The sequence below is a fragment of the Trachypithecus francoisi genome, unplaced genomic scaffold, assembly GCF_009764315.1.
Source record: "Trachypithecus francoisi isolate TF-2019V2 unplaced genomic scaffold, Tfra_2.0 Lachesis_group4, whole genome shotgun sequence".
Lineage (NCBI taxonomy): Eukaryota > Metazoa > Chordata > Mammalia > Primates > Cercopithecidae > Trachypithecus > Trachypithecus francoisi.
This window is the reverse complement of record NW_022681469.1, coordinates 93,629,847-93,649,895: the sequence shown is the minus strand read 5'-3', so window position 1 is coordinate 93,649,895 and position 20,049 is coordinate 93,629,847. Positions and strand designations below refer to the sequence as shown.

At 40.2% G+C, this 20,049-nt stretch overlaps 1 protein-coding gene across 1 annotated transcript in view; it reads right to left on the bottom strand.

Annotated features, from left to right (window-relative positions):
• DNAH11 (dynein axonemal heavy chain 11) overlaps positions 1 to 20,049 on the bottom strand; it is a 407,209-nt gene that overhangs the window by 56,166 nt on the left and 330,994 nt on the right. Inside the window, exon 66 of the mRNA XM_033192171.1 lies at positions 9,350 to 9,554. Within this exon, the coding sequence (XP_033048062.1) occupies positions 9,350 to 9,554 (205 nt within the window). The remainder of the gene's footprint in view (positions 1 to 9,349; positions 9,555 to 20,049) is intronic.

The following is a 20,049-nucleotide window of genomic DNA, read 5'->3' as shown; positions in this document are numbered from 1 at the left end:
TTTATATTAAAAAGCCTAAGATCCAGAATACAGAAAAACAAAGTCAGAGAATTGACACTACTTGGCTTCCAGACTATTAAGTTACAATAATCAAGGTGGTGTGATATTGATGAAAGGATAGACAAACAGATCAATGGAATGAAACAGAGAAAGCAGAAATATGAACACATCCACAGAAATATGGCCAACTGATGTTTAACAAGGATCAAAGGCAATTTAAGGGAGAAAATATGATCTTTTCTTTTTTTTTTTTTTTATTATACTTTAAGTTCTAGGGTACATGTGCATGACGTTTATATCATGTATAACTCCCCATTGCAATCCCTCCCTCCTCCCCCCTCCCCATGATAGGCCCCAGTGTGTGATGTTCCCCTTCCCGAGTCCAAGTGATCTCATTGTTCAGTTCCCACCTATGAGTGAGAACATGCGGTGTTTGGTTTTCTCTTCTTGTGATAGTTTGCTAAGAATGATGGTTTCCAGCTGCATCCATGTCCCTACAAAGGACGCAAACTCATCCTTTTTGATGGCTGCATAGTATTCCATGGTGTATATGTGCCACATTTTCTTAATCCAGTCTGTCACAGATGGACATTTGGGTTGATTCCAAGTCTTTGCTATTGTGAATAGTGCCGCAATAAACATACGTGTGCATGTGTCTTTGTAGTAGAGTAATTTATAATCCTTTGGGTATATACCCAGTAGTGGGATGGCTGGGTCATATGGTACATCTAGTTCTAGATCCTTGAGGAATCGCCATACTGTTTTCCATAATGGTTGAACTAGTTTACAATCCCACCAACAGTGTAAAAGTGTTCCTATTTCTCCACATCCTCTCCAACACCTGTTGTTTCCTGACTTCTTAATGATTGCCATTCTAACTGGTGTGAGATGGTATCTCATTGTGGTTTTGATTTGCATTCTCTGATGGCGAGTGATGATGAGCATTTTTTCATGTGTCTGTTGGCTGTATGAATGTCTTCTTTTGAGAAATGTCTGTTCATATCCTTTCCCCACTTTTTGATGGGGTTGTTTGTTTTTTTCTTGTATATTTGTTTGAGTTCTTTGTAGATTCTGGATATTAGCCCTTTGTCAGATGAGTAGGTTGCAAAAATTTTCTCCCATTCTGTAGGTTGCCTGTTCACTCTGATGGTAGTTTCTTTAGCTGTGCAAAAGCTCTTTAGTTTAATGAGATCCCATGTGTCAATTTTGCTTTTGCTGCCGTTGCTTTTGGTGTTTTAGACATGAAGTCCTTGCCCATGCCTATGTCCTGAATGGTACTACCTAGATTTTCTTCTAGGGTTTTTATGGTATTAGGTCTAACATTAAGTCTCTAATCCATCTTGAATTAATTTTCGTATAAGGGGTAAGGAAAGGATCCAGTTTCAGCTTTCTACTTATGGCTAGCCAATTTTCCCAGCACCATTATTAAATAGGGAATCCTTTCCCCATTTCTTGTTTCTCTCAGGTTTGTCAAAGATCAGATGGCTGTAGATGTGTGGTATTATTTCTGAGGACTCTGTTCTGTTCCATTGGTCTATATCTCTGTTGTGGTACCAGTACCATGCTGTTTTGGTTACTGTAGCCTTGTAGTATAGTTTGAAGTCAGGTAGCGTGACGCCTCCAGCTTTGTCCTTTTGACTTACGATTGTCTTGGCAATGCGGGCTCTTTTTGGTTCCATATGAACTTTAAAGCAGTTTTTTCCAATTCTGTGAAGAAAGTCATTGGTAGCTTGATGGGGATGGCATTGAATCTATAAATCACCTTGGGCAGTATGGCCATTTTCACGATATTGATTCTTCCTATCCATGAGCATGGTATGTTCTTCCATTTGTTTGTGTCCTCTTTGATTTCACTGAGCAGTGGTTTGTAGTTCTCCTTGAAGAGGTCCTTTACATCCCTTGTAAGCTGGATTCCTAGGTATTTTATTCTCTTTGAAGCAATTGTGAATGGAAGTTCATTCCTGATTTGGCTCTCTGCTTGTCTGTTACTGGTGTATAAGAATGCTTGTGATTTTTGCACATTAATTTTGTATCCTGAGACTTTGCTGAGGTTGCTTATCAGCTTAAGGAGATTTTGGGCTGAGACAATGGGGTTTTCTAAATATACAATCATGTCATCTGCAAACAGGGACAATTTGACTTCTTCTTTTCCTAACTGGATACCCTTGATTTCTTTCTCTGCCTGATTGCCCTGGCCAGAACTTCCAACACTATGTTGAATAGGAGTGGTGAGAGAGGGCATCCCTGTCTTGTGCCAGTTTTCAAAGGGAATTTTTCCAGTTTTTGCCCATTCAGTATGATATTAGCTGTGGGTTTGTCATAAATAGCTCTTATTATTTTGAGGTACGTTCCATCAATACCAAATTTATTGAGCGTTTTTAGCATGAAGGGCTGTTGAATTTTGTCAAAAGCCTTTTCTGCATCTATTGAGATAATTATGTGGTTCTTGTCTTTGGTTCTGTTTATATGCTGGATTACGTTTATTGATTTGCGAATGTTGAACCAGCCTTGCATCCCAGGGATGAAGCCCACTTGATCATGGTGGATAAGCTTTCTGATGTGCTGCTGAATCCGGTTTGCCAGTATTTTATTGAGGATTTTTGCATCGATGTTCATAGGGATATTGGTCTAAAATTCTCTCTTTTTGTTGTGTCTCTGCCAGGCTTTGGTATCAGGATGATGTTGGCCTCATAAAAAGAGTTAGGGAGGATTCCCTCTTTTTCTATTGATTGAAATCGTTTCAGAAGGAATGGTACCAGCTCCTCCTTGTACCTCTGGTAGAATTCAGCTGTGAATCCATCTGGTCCTGGACTTTTTTTGGTGGGTAGGCTATTAATTGTTGCCTCAATTTCAGAGCCTGCTATTGGTCTATTCAGGGATTCAACTTCTTCCTGGTTTAGTCTTGGGAGAGTGTAAGTGTCCAGGAAATTATCCATTTCTTCTAGATTTTCTAGTTGATTTGCGTAGAGGCATTTATAGTATTCTCTGATGGTTGTTTGTATTTCTGTGGGGTCGGTGGTGATATCCCCTTTATCATTTTTTATTGCGTCTATTTGATTCTTCTCTCTTTTCTTCTTTATTAGTCTAGCTAGTGGTCTGTCAATTTTGTTGATCTTTTCAAAAAACCAACTCCTGGATTCATTGATTTTTGGAGGGTTTTTTGTGTCTCTATCTCCTTCAGTTCTGCTCTGATCTTAGTTATTTCTTGCCTTCTGCTAGCTTTTGAATGTGTTTGCTCTTGCCTCTCTAGTTCTTTTAATTGTGATGTTAGAGTGTCAATTTTAGATCTCTCCTGCTTTCTCTTGTGGGCATTTAGTGCTATACATTTCCCTCTACACACTGCTTTAAATGTGTCCCAGAGATTCTGGTATGTTGTATCTTTGTTCTCATTGGTTTCAAAGAACATCTTTATTTCTGCTTTCATTTCGTTATGTACCCAGTAGTCATTCAGGAGCAGGTTGTTCAGTTTCCATGTAGTTGAGCGGTTTTGATTGAGTTTCTTAGTCCTGAGTTCTAGTTTGATTGCACTGTGGTCTGAGAGACAGTTTGTTATAATTTCTGTTCTTGTACATTTGCTGAGGAGTGCTTTACTTCCAATTATGTGATCAATTTTGGAATAAGTGCGATGTGGTGCTGAGAAGAATGTATATTCTGTTGATTTGGGGTGGAGAGTTCTATAGATGTCTATTAGGTCCGCTTGGTGCAGAGATGAGTTCAATCCTGGATATCCTTGTTAACTTTCTGTCTTGTTGATCTGTCTAATGTTGACAGTGGAGTGTTGAAGTCTCCCATTATTATTGTATGGGAGTCTAAGTCTCTTTGTAAGTCTCTAAGGACTTGCTTTATGAATCTGGGTGCTTCTGTATTGGGTGCATAGATATTTAGGAGAGTTAGCTCTTCCTGTTGAATTGATCCCTTTACCATTATGTAATGGCCTTCTTTGTCTCTTTTGATCTTTGATGGTTTAAAGTCTGTTTTATCAGAGACTAGGATTGCAACCCCTGCTTTTTTTTGTTCTCCATTTGCTTGGTAGATCTTCCTCCATCCCTTTATTTTGAGCCTATGTATGTCTCTGCATGTGAGATGGGTCTCCTGAATACAGTAGACTGATGGGTCTTGACTCTTGATCCAGTTTGCCAGTCTGTGTCTTTTAATTGGAGCATTTAGTCCATTGACATTTAAGGTTAATATTGTTATGTGTGAACTTGATCCTGTCATTATGATATTAACTGGTTATTTTGCTCGTTAGTTGATGCAGTTTCTTCCTAGCCTCGATGGTCTTTACATTTTGGCATGTTTTTGCAATGGCTGGTACCGGTTGTTCCTTTCCATGTTTAGGGCTTCCTTCAGGGTCTCTTGTAAGGCAGGCCTGGTGGTGACAAAATCTCTAAGCATTTGCTTATCTGTAAAGGATTTTATTTCTCCTTCACTGATGAAGCTTAGTTTGGCTGGATATGAAATTCTCGGTTGAAAATTCTTTTCTTTAAGAACGTTGAGCCGGGCGCGGTGGCTCAAGCCTGTAATCCCAGCACTTTGGGAGGCCGAGACGGGCGGATCACGAGGTCAGGAGATCGAGACCATCCTGGCTAACACGGTGAAACCCCGTCTCTACTAAAAATACAAAAACTATCCGGGCGGGGTGGCGGGCGCCTGTAGTCCCAGCTACTCGGGAGGCTGAGGCAGGAGAATGGCGTAAACCCAGGAGGCGGAGCTTGCAGTGAGCTGAGATCCGGCCACTGCACTCCAGTCCGGGCGACAGAGCGAGACTCCGCCTAAAAAAAAAAAAAAAAAAAAAAAAAAAAAAAAAAAAAAGAACGTTGAATATTGGCCCCCATTCTCTTCTCGCTTGTAGAGTTTCTGCCGAGAGGTCTGCTGTTATTCTGATGGGCTTCCCTTTGTGGGTAACCGACCTTTCTCTCGGGCTGCCCTTAAGATTTTTTCCTTCATTTCAACTTTGGTGAATCTGGCAATTATGTGTCTTGGAGTTGCTCTTCTCGAGGAGTATCTTTGTGGCGTTCTCTGTATTTCCTGAATTTGAATGTTGGCCTGCCCTACTAGGTTGGGGAAGTTCTCCTGGATGATATCCTGAAGAGTGTTTTCCAACTTGGTTCCATTTTCCCCCTCACTTTCAGGCACCCCAATCAGACGTAGATTTGGTCTTTTTACATAATCCCATACTTCTTGCAGGCTTTGTTCATTCTTTTTCTTCTTTTTCTTTTGGTTTCTCTTCTTGCTTCATTTCATTCATTTGATCCTCAATCGGTGATACTCTTTCTTCCAGTTGATCAAGTCGGTTACTGAAGCTTGTGCATTTGTCACGTATTTCTCGTGTCATGGTTTTCATCTCTGTCATTTCGTTTATGATCTTCTCTGCATTAATTAGTCTAGCTGTCAATTCTTCCACTTTTTTTTTCAAGGTTTTTAGTTTGTTTGCACTGGGTACGTAATTCCTCCTTTAGCTCTGAGAGGTTTGATGGCCTGAAGCCTTCTTCTCTCATCTCGTCAAAGTCATTCTCTGACCAGCTTTGATCCGTTGCTGGCGATGGGCTGCGCTCCTTTGCAGGGGGAGATGCGCTCTTATTTTTTGAATTTCCAGCTTTTCTGCCCTGCTTCTTCCCCACCTTTGTGGTTTTATCTGTCTCTGGACTTTGATGATGGTGACGTACTGATGGGGTTTTGGTATAGGTGTCCTTCCTGTTTGATAGTTTTCCGTCTGACAGTCAGAAGGACTGTCTGTTGGTCTGTTGGAGATTGCTTGAGGTCCACTCCAGACCCTGTTTGCCTGGGTATCAGCAGCAGAGGTTGCTGAAGATAGAATATTGCTGAACAGTGAGTGTACCTGTCTGATTCTTTCTTTGGAAGTTTCCTCTCAGGGGTGACGCCACCCTGTGAGGTGTGGGGTGTCAGACTGCCCCTAGTGGGGGATGTCTCCCAGCTAGGCTACTCAGGGGTCAGGGACCCACCTGAGCAGGCAGTCTGTCCGTTCTCAGATCTCAACCTCCGCGTTAGGAGATCCACGGCTCTCCCCAAAGCTGTCAGACAGAGTCGTTCGCTTCTGCACCGCCCCCGCTCTTTCCCCTAATGGACTGCAGCTGTGCACTGTCCGCAGAGGTAGAGTCTACAGAGACAGGCAGGCTTCCTTGAGCTGCTGTGAGCTCCACCCAGTTCGAGCTTCCCAGCGGCTTTGTTTACCTACTTAAGCCTCAGCAATGGCGGGCGCCCCTCCCCCAGCCTCGCTGCTGCCTTGCGGATAGATCGCCGCAGACGGCTGTGTTAGCAGTGAGGGAGGCTCCGTGGGCATGGGACCCTCCCGGCCAGGTGTGGGATATATTCTCCTGGTGTGCCTGTTTCCTTAAAGCGCAGTATTGGGGTGGGAGTTACCCGATTTTCCAGGTGTTGTGTGTCTCAGTTCCCCTGGCTAGGAAAAGGGATTCCCTTCCCCCTTGCGCTTCCAGGTGAGGCGATGCCTCGCCCTGCTTCAGCTCACGCTGGTCAGGCTGCAGCAGCTGACCAGCACCGATTGTCGGCACTCCCTAGAGAGATGACCCCAGTACCTCAGTTGAAAATGCAGAAATCACCGGTCTTCTGTGTCGCTCGCGCTGGGAGTTGGAGACTGGAGCTGTTCCTATTCGGCCATCTTGAAAATATGATCTTTTCAACAAATGGTGCTGGGACAACTACATATCCACATGCAAAAGAATGAAGGTGTACCCCTACCTCACACCATGTAGTACCCCTATCTCACACCATGTGCAAAAATTAACTCAAAATGTACAATGGAGCTAAATGTAAGCACTAAAACTACACAGCTCCTAAGAGAAAACATATATCTTCATGAACTGTCAGTTAATGATTTCTTACATATGATACCAAAAACACAAGCAAGAAAAAATAAATTGAACATTACCAAAATTAAAAACTTTTGTGCTTCAAAGGACACTAACAAGACAACCCACAGAATGGGAGAAAATTTTTATAAGTCATAGATCCAATAAGAATCTGACATTCAGAACACAAGAACTCCTGCAACTTTTTTATGCTAACATAAAAAAAAAAAATACTATTTTCTTACATGGTCTGATGGTGCCTTGATTACAGACATGGTCCCTGATCCAGCTTGGCAATTAGTGCACAAGGCAGCAAGCCAGTGGTCCTTTGAACTCTGACTTGGTGAATGACTCACTCCTGGCATGTTGCAGTTCCACTGAATGTAGCACATTTGTAAGGAGGCCTCAGGGAACCATGTCCACTCATACTCAGCCTTGATCTCACAGCTGTCTTTGCCTACATGGCAACTGCTGCAGTGGCAAATTCAAGTAAAGCAGCCTCACAAAGAGTGTAAGCATGGACCAGAATTTCTTGCATGGCTTAGTAAAACATGATTGCTGGACCCCCAACCAGAGTTTCTCATTTAGTGGGATCTGGGCTGTGGCCAGATAATTTGCATTTAAAGCATATTTGTATCAGCACCAGCTGATGGTGATGCTGCTGTTCCAGGACCAGCAGTTTGAGAACCACTGATTTATACCAGGGTGGCAATCTTTTTCTGGAAAGGGCCAGATAGTAAATACTTTTGGCTTTGTAGGCCATAAGGTATCTGTTGCAACTACCCAACTCTGCCATTATAGTGCAAAAGCAGTCATAGACAATATGTAAATATATGAACAAGTCAATTTTTTGTTTCCTTTTGTTTTTGTTTGAGACAGAGTCTTGCTCTGTCCTCCAGGCTGGAGTGTAGTGGCACTATCCCGGCACACTGCAACCTCTGCCCCTGGGTTCAAGTGGTTCTTGTGCCTCAGCCTCCCCAGTAGCTGGGGCTACAGTTGTGCACCACCACACACGGGTAATTTTTTGTATTTTTAGTAGAGATGGGGTTTTGCCACGTTGGCCAGGCTGGTCTCAAACTCTTGGCCTCAAGTGATCCAGCCTTGGCTTTCCAAAGTGTTGGTATTACAGGTGTGAGCCACTGTGTTTGGCAATGGCTGTGTTTCAATAAACTTTATTAACAAAAAGAGGTGACAGGCCCAATTAGGCATGGGAGCCACAGTTTGCAGACTCCTGATTTGTACTAAGAAAAAGTATTCTAGCTGAGTTTTTCAAAATATGAATAATGTTGTTCATCCGTGGGAAGAAATCCTTTCAAGTTCCAAAATGTAGGCCATGAATCTCTAACATCTGAAATATAAATCCTTGTTTTAATTCTTAATATATCTCATTTAAATTTTTGAGACACACTATTGCCAAATTTGCCCAGGTTAGCATGTAAATTCTTTTTAATTTTCACATCACCATTTCAATATTCAAATTTATTGTTAGAAAGCTGGGCACAGCATGACCAGGCACGGTGGCTCATGCCTGTAATCCCAGCACTTTAGGAGGCTGAGGCAGGATGATCATGAGGTCAGGAGTTTGAGACAAGCCTGGCAAATATGGTGAAACCCAAAATACAAAGATTAGCTGGGCATGGTGGTGCATGCCTGTAGTCCCTACTCAGGACACCGAGGCAGAAGAATTGCTTGAACCCGGGAGGTGGAGGTTGCAGTGAGCCAAGACCATCCCACTGCACTCCAGGCTTGGTGAGAGAGTGAGACTCCCTCTCAAAAAAAAAAAAAAAAGAAAAAAGAAAAAAGAAAGCTGAGCACAGCATTCCTTTATAGTTTATAACCTCTGTGTGTAGTTATGTGCCTTTGTCTTCTTTTACTTGCCTTTTATCTTTTATTCTTCACTAGTCCTTATGGAGGTATATCTACTATATCACTTCCTCACCCCTTCTTGCCAAAGAACTAGCTTTTTTATTTTGTTAATCTTTTCTGTTTCTCTATTTTCTGATTTTATTTTTATTATTGCCTTTCTTCTACATTTTAAGGTTATGTTGTTTTGTTTTCTGTATATAACACTAAATTTCATTATTTTCAGCATTGTTTCTTAATATACTTAGGGCCACAAATGCCTCTTTGAATACTAGTCATAACTAGCTACCAGGTCCTTAATTTTTCCAAGTTTTCTTCATTACACCTCTTTTTCATTCTTTAGCCCAGGCTAAATTAGTTGATTACATTCCAACCTACCGGGGCATACCTCTATTTTACATGACTCGTATGCCTCTTTGTTTGCTGTCAGTTAAGATCCAGAGCCACCCTATCTCCTACTTGTGGCATAACCGTAACAATCTAGCATTTATGAAGAGCAACTTTGAATTGTTTCACTTTTAACATGTATACTTATTTTTCCCAATTAGATTGCAAGATGCTAGTGGGCAAGAATCCTATTTTATACTTCTATGTCTAGCACTATGATTTGTGCAAAGCAAGTGCCGAATAAGTGTTGATGGTGACATAAACGTTTTTACCTTAAGTTTCTCCAAATCTGGCCTCTCAATACTGACAACCTCTGCCAGCAGTTGGGCTTCTAGACCATCTTCTGTGACTGTGAAATTGAGGAGAGTTGTCTGAGCTTGTAATTCCGGCTTATAGTGAGGATTTGCCAATTTTGTGTGAAGGATAAGGCGAAAGTTCTTGTGAAATTCGCATTCTTTATCTCCAATCCTGATATACCTAAAGGGAGCAAAACACAGACTTTCAGGAGACTCCTATGACCCATAACTGATACTAAGGTGTCATTCCATTCCTGTATTCTTATAATGGACCTTGGCCAGAAGCTTAGGTGATTTAGAATTTTTCAGCTGCTCCCAAATTTCCTAAAGTACAGCAGGATCAGCAATCACCCACCAAATCTCTATATGATTTAGTTTCCTCATATGAGAAATACTGACAGTAATAGTACTCACCTCATAGTATCACTATAACAATTAAATACAATCACATAAAAGACCTATAACAACAAGTAGTAGCTTTTATTATTATACAGGAAGTCCTTGATGTCACTGATAAACTTGCAAACTGTGACTTTAAGCAAAACAACATATGTAGAAACCAGTTTTACCACTGGCTAATTGATACAAACAAGAGTGAAATTTCTATGGCATGTTCCTGGTCACAAAAACATCATCAAACTTCTAACTAAAGGCCCCAAACACTTCTAATATTAAACACTGAAATAAATGTGAGCTACACATACATTTAAAAAGGTTAATAAAAACAAGTAAGATAATTATTTACTCAGTTTTTGGTGCGTTAATGAGAAATGGTGGGCATAATGGGGGTAGGTTAAATTGAGAAATAAATGTGTACAAAGCAGAAAATCTTAAGCAGCACCTCCTACCACCACACAGTTCAAAAGCAATGACAGATCTGGCAGGCTTCAGAAAGGCTTTTGTACTGCAATGTTTAGTGTCGTGCATTTGTATGATTATCATCTAATTTACAAATTTTTATTTGACAACTTTGTATTCACTCATTCATTCCTTTTCCAACCCACTGACTCCAGTGCAGGCTCACGGGTGGCTGGAGACTACCCTGGCAGCTCAGGGCGCTGGGTGGGAACCGGCCCTGGACAGGATGTCATCCCATGGCAGGGCCACTCACACACCCCTCCCTCACTCACTCACACTGGGACCATATAGACATTCCAGCTCACCTAACGTGCTCAGCTGTGGGATATGGGAGGAAACAGGAGGACAAGAGAAAACCTAGGTAGACATAGGGAGCATGTGCAGACTCCACACAGACAGTGGTCCCAGCAAGCAGGAAGTGATTTGTTTTTTTTTCCCTCATCAACATTAAAATGAAAGGATGTTATTTCAGGGCCAGCTGTACTTTCTGTGATTAAATGTACATTAAATGCTGCTATTCTTTAAGGATAAGATGTGTATGTATGTGTTTATGTGTATCTGTATATATATGTATAATGCATCTTAAGTGTATATGTATTTAATATACTTATGTATGTTAAATAATGTATTAAAATATTTTATTTTTATAAAGATGAAACGTTAAAAACACATATATTCTTTTTTTTTTGGGACAGTGTCTCTCTCCTTCACCCAGGCTGAAATGCAATGGTACGATTTTGGCTCACTGCAACCTCCACCTCCTGGGTTCACGTGATTCTTGTGCCTCAGCCTCCTGAGTAGCTAAGATTACAGGTGCACGCCACCACGTCCAGCTAATTTTTGTATATTTTTAGTAGAGGTGGGTTTTGCCATGCTGGTCAGGCTGGTCTCGAACAACTGACCTCAGGTGATCCATCTGCCTCGGCCTTTCAAAGTGCTAGGATTACAGGTGTGGCCACCTTGCCAGCCCCAAACACATATATTTTAAAAATTACTTTCCAATACTTTCTGCATTGGCTTCCTGTAACTGCAAATCCTTGGTTGCCTCAGCATTTCTACCTAACCCTTTCCTCTGAAAATTATTTCTGTAAATAGTCACTAGGCTAATTCTATTCAAAACTCCCAGCTTAATTCATGTTATTTTTTTTTAATTTAAGGGTACATAGTAATTGCATGTGTTTATGGGGTATATGAGATGTTTTCATACCGGCTTCATGGTCTCTTTCCTGCTAGGAACCTGTTATGACGATCTAGTAAATTCTAATTTCTAATTCATGCAAGAGACAGAGAAGCCAAAACCACAAATACTGGAACTTCTCAAAGTGGCCTAAGCTGCTTAGAGTGAAACTTCTTATGAGGCCTAGAGGCATGGTTGCAGCAAAGAGTCTCTTCTCAGTCTTCTATTTTACCTTACATATGAAAATGCTGGATTCTTCCTTCCTTAAGTGTATAACATATTTAAATTGTATAGATATCACCATGAGAGAAAATTAGCCAGACCCCAATTATTTTAACTGAAATTACTTTAAATAGCCATGAGAAAGAAACATTTATTTCTTATCTTATTGATTTCCAGGTGAGATGTTATTTCACTGAATTTGTCAATTTTGAACAACTGGGTCAATTCTAAAGAAAAGATATTCTATCACATTCAGACAGGGCTCCTTTTTATCAAAATGTCACAATATTAGCAACAATTTTCAATCTGAGGAGCAATATCCAGAATACCATAAAGTGGCAATGTTTTATGTGGTTCTTGGAGGATGTTTTATAATTATGTCTTGCTCAGAGATCAGGTCTCTTGTGTCTATGGTAAGAAAAGTGCCTCTGAACCACTGGCTGTGTTATTTGACTGGAAACATTTTTAATGAGACAACTGGTTTTAATGTGTAAAGACTATTTAAAAATTATAATTTTCTGACATTACTAAAGCTTTTGTTGCCTGAATATGAATTTAAAATCCCAAAGAACTGATCAGACTTATGACCTACTGTCTTCATCTAACTCTCAAATTTTGTTTTCCCTGCAGAGTGATCTTACACCGGCAACAAAAACCTTCCAAATTGTTGATTAAGTGTCTAAACTTGAAAAAATTCTGACAAATAAACCACTTTTGAAAACCCTGTTAGTTGAATGGTGAATTTATTCACTTTATTCAGTTTGGATTTGTTTTTACCTCGTCAGTACCTCTTACTTTTTAATTGTTTTCCAAGAGGAGAATAAGCAATTCAGTTAGCAACCCTCTTCTGTCCCAGCCAGTCCCTTTTTTTGTTTTGAGACAGTCTCGCACTGTCACCCAGGCTGGAGTGCAATGGCACGATCCCGGCTCACTGCAACCTCCGCTTCCCGAGTTCAAGCTACTCTCCTGCCTTAGCCTCCTGAGTAGCTGGGATTACAGGCATGTGCCTCCACACCTGGCTAATTCTTTTGTATTTTTAGTAGAGATGGGGTTTCACCATGTTGTCCAGGCTGGTCTCAAACTCCTGACCTCATGATCCACCCCCCTTGGCCTACCAAAGTGCTGGGATTACAGGCGTGAGCCACCGCACCCGGTTGGCATCAACTTTTAATATACTGATTTATTCTGTCACCTATTCAGCCAATAAATACGTATTCAGTCATGTTTCTACAATTTGATAGGCATACAGGGATCAAACATCTGTACAAGTGAAAGAAGGGTAAAAGAGCTAAATAAGTATTTCTCCAAAGAAGAAATGCATATAACCAATAAGCATATGAAAAGATGCCTAATATCACTAGTCATTAGGGAAATGCAAATCAAAGCCATAGTGAGGTACCACTTCACACCCATGAGAATGACTATAATAAAAAAACAAAGACAGTGACAAGTGTTGGTGAGGACATGGGGAAACTGCAGCCCTCATACACTACTAATAGGAATGTTAAATTGTGCAACCACATTGGCAAACGGTTTGGTCATTCCTTAAAATTAGCAAAGTGTGGTGGCGTGCACCTGTAGTCCCAGCTACTTAGGAGGCTGAGGTAGGAGGATCACCTGAGCCTTGGGAAGTCGAGGCTGCAGTGAGCTGTCATCAGGTCACTGCACTCCAGCCTGGGCAACAGAGACCTTGTCTCAAAAATAAATAAATAAATAAATAAATTAAATCGTTTAAAAATCCAAACAATGAAATATTATGGAAAAACCCACAATTACTTTTGCACCAACCTAATATTTGGCCATAGAATGGAATGAAGTATTGATATATGACACAAATGAACCCTGAAAATGTACAAAGTGAAAGAAGTCACAAAAGATCACAAAAGATATTATATGACTCCACTTATGTGAAATGTCCAGAACAGGCAAATACAGAAAGACACAGGAATTTCAATTCTAAAACAGACTGTGCTGACGGTGGCCCAACTCTGCAAATATACTAAAAACCATTGAATTACAACTTTGAGTGGGCGAATTATATTATATGTGAATTATATCTTGATAAGGATGCTACCAAAAAAATGGAACAATTATCAAGAGGTCAAATCATTAACATTTGGGCTTTTATCAACCTGTGAGTTACCATGCTAATACAGTTTCTCAGAGGTTCATGCTTGTCTTTTGAGTATAGCAATGTGTATCACAGGATGAGCTTGTCTGATAAGGACACTTTTCTAAATTAACCTGCCTCTTTTGACTGACAATCTAGTCAAATATGTCTACAATGGAGAGCATCATCGAAATTTCTCCTATTATTTGAGTTTCCTCTTTCCAAGGATTTACAAAACCATCTCATAAGTAACTTTGAGAAAATCTCTGTTAGTACTATTCACTGTATAGTTCACTGCTAGTTCTGTTGACTCAGCCTAACTTTGGGATTTGTATGATTGACTTTTAAAAAAACTATTTTTAATTGACACATAATTGTACATATTTGTGGGGCCCCCTGTGATGTTTCAATATATGTATACATCGTATAATGATCAAACCATGATATTCAGCATATCCATCATCTCATTGATCATTTCTTTGTGGTGGGAATATTCAGAATCCTCTCTTCTAGTTATTTTGAAATATACACTATAATATTGTTTACCATAGTCACCCTACTGTGCTATAGAACACAGAATGTATTCCTCCTATCTAACTAAAAACCACTGAATTGCACACTTTCAGTGGGCAAATGGTATACAGTATGTGAATTATATCTTGATAATGGAACTACCAAAAAAAATTAACAATGATCTGTTAAAATGATCAATGGGCAATTTTGTAACCATTGACCAATCTCTCCCCTCCATCCCCTCTCCTTTTCCCTCCCCTGTCTCTGGTAACCACTTTTCTACTCTACTTCTGAGATCAGCTTTTTAAGATAACACAAATGAATGAGATCATGCAGTGTTTGTCTTTTTATGCCTGACTTATTTCACTTAACATAATGTCCTCCAGGTTCATCCATGTTGCCACAAATTACATGATTTTCTTCTTTTTTATGACTGAGTAGTATTCTATTGTGGATATATACCGCATTTTCTTTTATTTATTTATTTATTTATTTTTTATTATACTTTAAGTTCTAGGGTACATGTGCACAACGTGCAGGTTTGTTACATATGTATACTTGTGCCATGTTGGTGTGCTGCACCCATCAACTCATCAGCACCCATCAATTCGTCATTTATATCAGGTATAACTCCCAATGCAATCCCTCCCCCCCACCATGATAGGCCCCGATGTGTGATGTTCCCCTTCCCGAGTCCAAGTGATCTCATTGTTCAGTTCCCACCTATGAGTGAGAACATGCAGTGTTTGGTTTTCTCTTCTTGTGATAGTTTGCTAAGAATGATGGTTTCCAGCTGCATCCATGTCCCTACAAAGGATGCAAACTTATCCTTTTTTATGGCTGCATAATATTCCATGGTGTATATGTGCCACATTTTCTTAATCCAGTCTGTCACTGATGGACATTTGGGTTGATTCCAAGTCTTTGCTATTGTGAATAGTGCCGCAATAAACATATGTGTGCATGTGTCTTTAGAGCAGCATGATTTATAATCCTTTGGGTATATACCCAGTAGTGGGATGGCTGGGTCATATGGTACTTCTAGTTCTAGATCCTTGAGGAATCGCCACACTATTTTCCATAATGGTTGAACTAGTTTACAATCCCACCAACAGTGTAAAACTGTTCCTATTTCTCCACATCCTCTCCAGCACCTGTTGTTTCCTGACTTTTTAATGATTGCCATTCTAACTGGTGTGAGATGGTATCTCATTGTGGTTTTGATTTGCATTTCTCTGATGGCCAGTGATGATGAGCATTTTTTCATGTGTCTGTTGGCTGTATGAATGTCTTCTTTTGAGAAATGTCTGTTCATATCCTTTGCCCACTTTTTGATGGGGTTGTGTTTTTCTTGTAAATCTGTTTGAGTTCTTTGTAGATTCTGGGTATTAGCCCTATGTCAGATGAGTAGATTGCAAAAATTTTCTCCCATTCTGTAGGTTGCCTGTTCACTCTGATGGTAGTTTCTTTTGCTGTGCAAAAGCTCTTTAGTTTAATGAGATCCCATTTGTCAATTTTGGCTTTTGCTGCCGTTGCTTTTGGTGTTTTAGACATGAAGTCCTTGCCCATGCCTATGTCCTGAATGGTACTACCTAGGTTTTCTTCTAGGGTTTTTATGGTATTAGGTCTAACATTTAAGTCTCAATTTTCCCAGTACCATTTATTAAATAGGGAATCCTTTCCCCATTTCTTGTTTCTCTCAGGTTTGTCAAAGATCAGATGGCTGTAGATGTGTGGTATTATTTCTGAGGACTCTGTTCTGTTCCATTGGTCTATATCTCTGTTTTGGTACCAGTACCATGCTGTTTGGTTACTGTAGCCTTGTAGTACAGTTTGAAGTCAGGTAGTGTGACGCCTCTAGCTTTGTTCTTATGACTTAGGATTGTCTTGGCAATGTGGGCTCTTTTTTGGTTCCATATGAACTTTAAAGCCGTTTTTTCCAATTCTGTGAAGAAAGTCATTGGTAGCTTGATGGGGATGGCATTGAATCTATAAATCACCTTGGGCAGTATGGCCATTTTCACGATATTGATTCTTCCTATCCATGAGCATGGTATGTTCTTCCATTTGTTAGTGTCTTCTTTTATTTCACTGAGCAGTGGTTTGTAGTTCTCCTTGAAGAGGTTCTTTACATCCCTTGTAAGTTGGATTCCTAGGTATTTTATTCTCTTTGAAGCAATTGTGAATGGAAGTTCATTCGTGGTTTGGCTCTCTGTTTGTCTGTTATTGGTGTATAGGAATGCTTGTGATTTTTGCACATTAATTTTGTATCCTGAGACTTTGCTGAAGTTGCTTATCAGCTTAAGGAGATTTTGGGCTGAGACAATGGGGTTTTCTAAATATACAATCATGTCATCTGCAAACAGGGACAATTTGACTTCTTCTTTTCCTAACTGGATACCCTTGATTTCTTTCTCTTGCCTGATTGCCCTGGCCAGAACTTCCAACACTATGTTGAATAGGAGTGGTGAGAGAGGACATCCCTGTCTTGTGCCAGTTTTCAAAGGGAATTTTTCCAGTTTTTGCCCATTCAGTATGATATTGGCTGTGGGTCTGTCATAAATAGCTCTTATTATTTTGAGGTACGTTCCATCAATACCAAATTTATTGAGCGTTTTTAGCATGAAGGGCTGTTGAATTTTGTCAAAAGCCTTTTCTGCATCTATTGAGATAATCATGTGGTTCTTGTCTTTGGTTCTGTTTATATGCTGGATTACGTTTATTGATTTGCGAATGTTGAACCAGCCTTGCATCCCAGGGATGAAGCCCACTTGATCATGGTGGATAAGCTTTTTGATGTGCTGCTGAATCCGGTTTGCCAGTATTTTATTGAGGATTTTTGCATTGATGTTCATCAGGGATATGGTCTAAAATTCTCTTTTTTTGTTGTGTCTCTGCCAGGCTTTGGTATCAGGATGATGTTGGCCTCACAAAATGAGTTAGGGAGGATTCCCTCTTTTTCTATTGATTGGAATAGTTTCAGAAGGAATGGTACCAGCTCCTCCTTGTACCTCTGGTAGAATTCAGCTGTGAATCCATCTGGTCCTGGACTTTTTTTGGTTGGTAGGCTATTAATGATTGCCTCAATTTCAGAGCCTGCTATTGGTCTATTCAGGGATTCAACTTCTTCCTCGTTTAGTCTTGGAAGAGTGTAAGCGTCCAGCAAATGATCCATTTCTTCTAGATTTTCTAGTTGATTTGCGTAGAGGCATTTATAGTATTCTCTGATGGTTGTTTGTATTTCTGTGGGGTCGGTGGTGATATCCCCTTTATCATTTTTTATTGCGTCTATTTGATTCTTCTCTCTTTTCTTCTTTATTAGTCTTGCTAGTGGTCTGTCAATTTTGTTGATCTTTTCAAAAAACCAACTCCTGGATTCATTGATTTTTTGGAGGGTTTTTTGTGTCTCTATCTCCTTCAGTTCTGCTCTGATCTTAGTTATTTCTTGCCTTCTGCTAGCTTTTGAATGTGTTTGCTCTTGCCTCTCCAGTTCTTTTAATTGTGATGTTAGAGTGTCAATTTTAGATCTTTCCAGCTTTCTCTTGTGGGCATTTAGTGCTATACATTTCCCTCTACACACTGCTTTAAATGTGTCCCAGAGATTCTGGTATGTTGTATCTTTGCTCTCATTGGTTTCAAAGAACATCTTTATTTCTGCCTTAATTTCGTTATGTACCCAGTAGTCATTCAGGAGCAGGTTGTTCAGTTTCCATGTAGTTGAGCGGTTTTGATTGAGTTTCTTAGTCCTGAGTTCTAATTTGATTGCACTGTGGTCTGAGAGACAGTTTGTTATAATTTCTGTTCTTGTACATTTGCTGAGGAGTGCTTTACTTCCAATTATGTGGTCAATTTTGGAATAAGTGCGATGTGGTGCTGAGAAGAATGTATATTCTGTTGATTGGGGTGGAGAGTTCTATAGATGTCTATTAGGTCCGCTTGGTGCAGAGATGAGTTCAATTCCTGGATATCCTTGTTAACTTTCTGTCTCGTTGATCTGTCTAATGTTGACAGTGGAGTGTTGAAGTCTCCCATTATTATTGTATGGGAGTCTAAGTCTCTTTGTAAGTCTCTAAGGACTTGCTTTATGAATTTGGGTGCTCCTGTATTGGGTGCATATATATTTAGGAGAGTTAGCTCTTCCTGTTGAATTGATCCCTTTACCATTATGTAATGGCCTTCTTTGTCTCTTTTGATCTTTGGTGGTTTAAAGTCTATTTTATCAGAGACTAGGATTGCAACCCCTGTTTTTTTTTGTTCTCCATTTGCTTGGTAGATCTTCCTCCATCCCTTTATTTTGAGCCTATGTATGTCTCTGCATGTGAGATGGGTCTCCTGTATACAGCAGACTGATGGGTCTTGACTCTTGATCCAGTTTGCCAGTCTGTGTCTTTTAATTGGAGCATTTAGTCCATTAACATTTAAGGTTAATATTGTTATGTGTGAACTTGCTCCTGCCATTATGATATTAACTGGTTATTTTGCTCGTTAGTTGATGCAGTTTCTTCCTAGCATTGATGGTCTTTACATTTTGGCATTGCTTTTGCAATGTCTGGTACCGGTTGTTCCTTTCCATGTTTAGGGCTTCCTTCAGGGTCTCTTGTAAGGCAGGCCTGATGGTGACAAAATCTCTAAGCATTTGCTTATCTGTAAAGGATTTTATTTCTCCTTCACTGATGAAACTTAGTTTGGCTGGATATGAAATTCTGGGTTGAAAATTCTTGTCTTTAAGAATGTTGAATATTGGCCCCCACTCTCTTCTGGCTTGTAGAGTTTCTGCCGAGAGGGCTGCTGTTAGTCTGATGGGCTTCTCTTTGTGGGTAACCCGACCTTTCTCTCTGGCTGCCCTTAAGATTTTTTCCTTCATTTCAACTTTGGTGAATCTGGCAATTATGTGTCTTGGAGTTGCTCTTCTCGAGGAGTATCTTTGTGGCGTTCTCTGTATTTCCTGAATTTGAATGTTGGCCTGCCCTACTAGATTGGGGAAGTTCTCCTGGATGATATCCTGAAGAGTGTTTTCCAACTTGGTTCCATTTTCCCCCTCACTTTCAGGCACCCCAATCAGACGTAGATTGGTCTTTTTACATAATCCCATATTTCTTGCAGGCTTTGTTCATTTCTTTTTCTTCTTTTTTCTTTTGGTTTCTCTTCTCGCTTCATTTCATTCATTTGATCCTCAATCGCTGATACTCTTTCTTCCAGTTGATCGAGTCGGTTACTGAAGCTTGTGGATTTGTCACGTATTTCTCGTGTCATGGTTTTCATCTCTGTCATTTCGTTTATGACCTTCTCTGCATTAATTATTCTAGCTATCAATTCTTCCACTCTTTTTTCAAGATTTTTAGTTTCTTTGCGCTGGGTACATAATTCCTCCTTTAGCTCTGAGAAGTTTGATGGCCTGAAGCCTTCTTCTCTCATCTCGTCAAAGTCATTCTCTGACCAGCTTTGGTCCGTTGCTGGTGATGAGCTGCGCTCCTTTGCAGGGGGAGATGCACTCTTATTTTTTGAATTTCCAGCTTTTCTGCCCTGCTTCTTCCCCATCTTTGTGGTTTTATCTGCCTCCGGTCTTTGATGATGGTGACGTACTGATGGGGTTTTGGTATAGGTGTTCTTCCTCTTTGGTAGTTTTCCTTCTATTAGTCAGGACCCTCAGCTGTAGGTCTGTTGGAGATTGCTTGAGGTCTACTCCAGACCCTGTTTGCCTGGGTATCAGCAGCAGAGGTTGCAGAAGATAGAATACTGCTGCACAGCGAGTGTACCTGTCTGATTCTTACTTTGGAAGCTTCCTCTCAGGGGTAT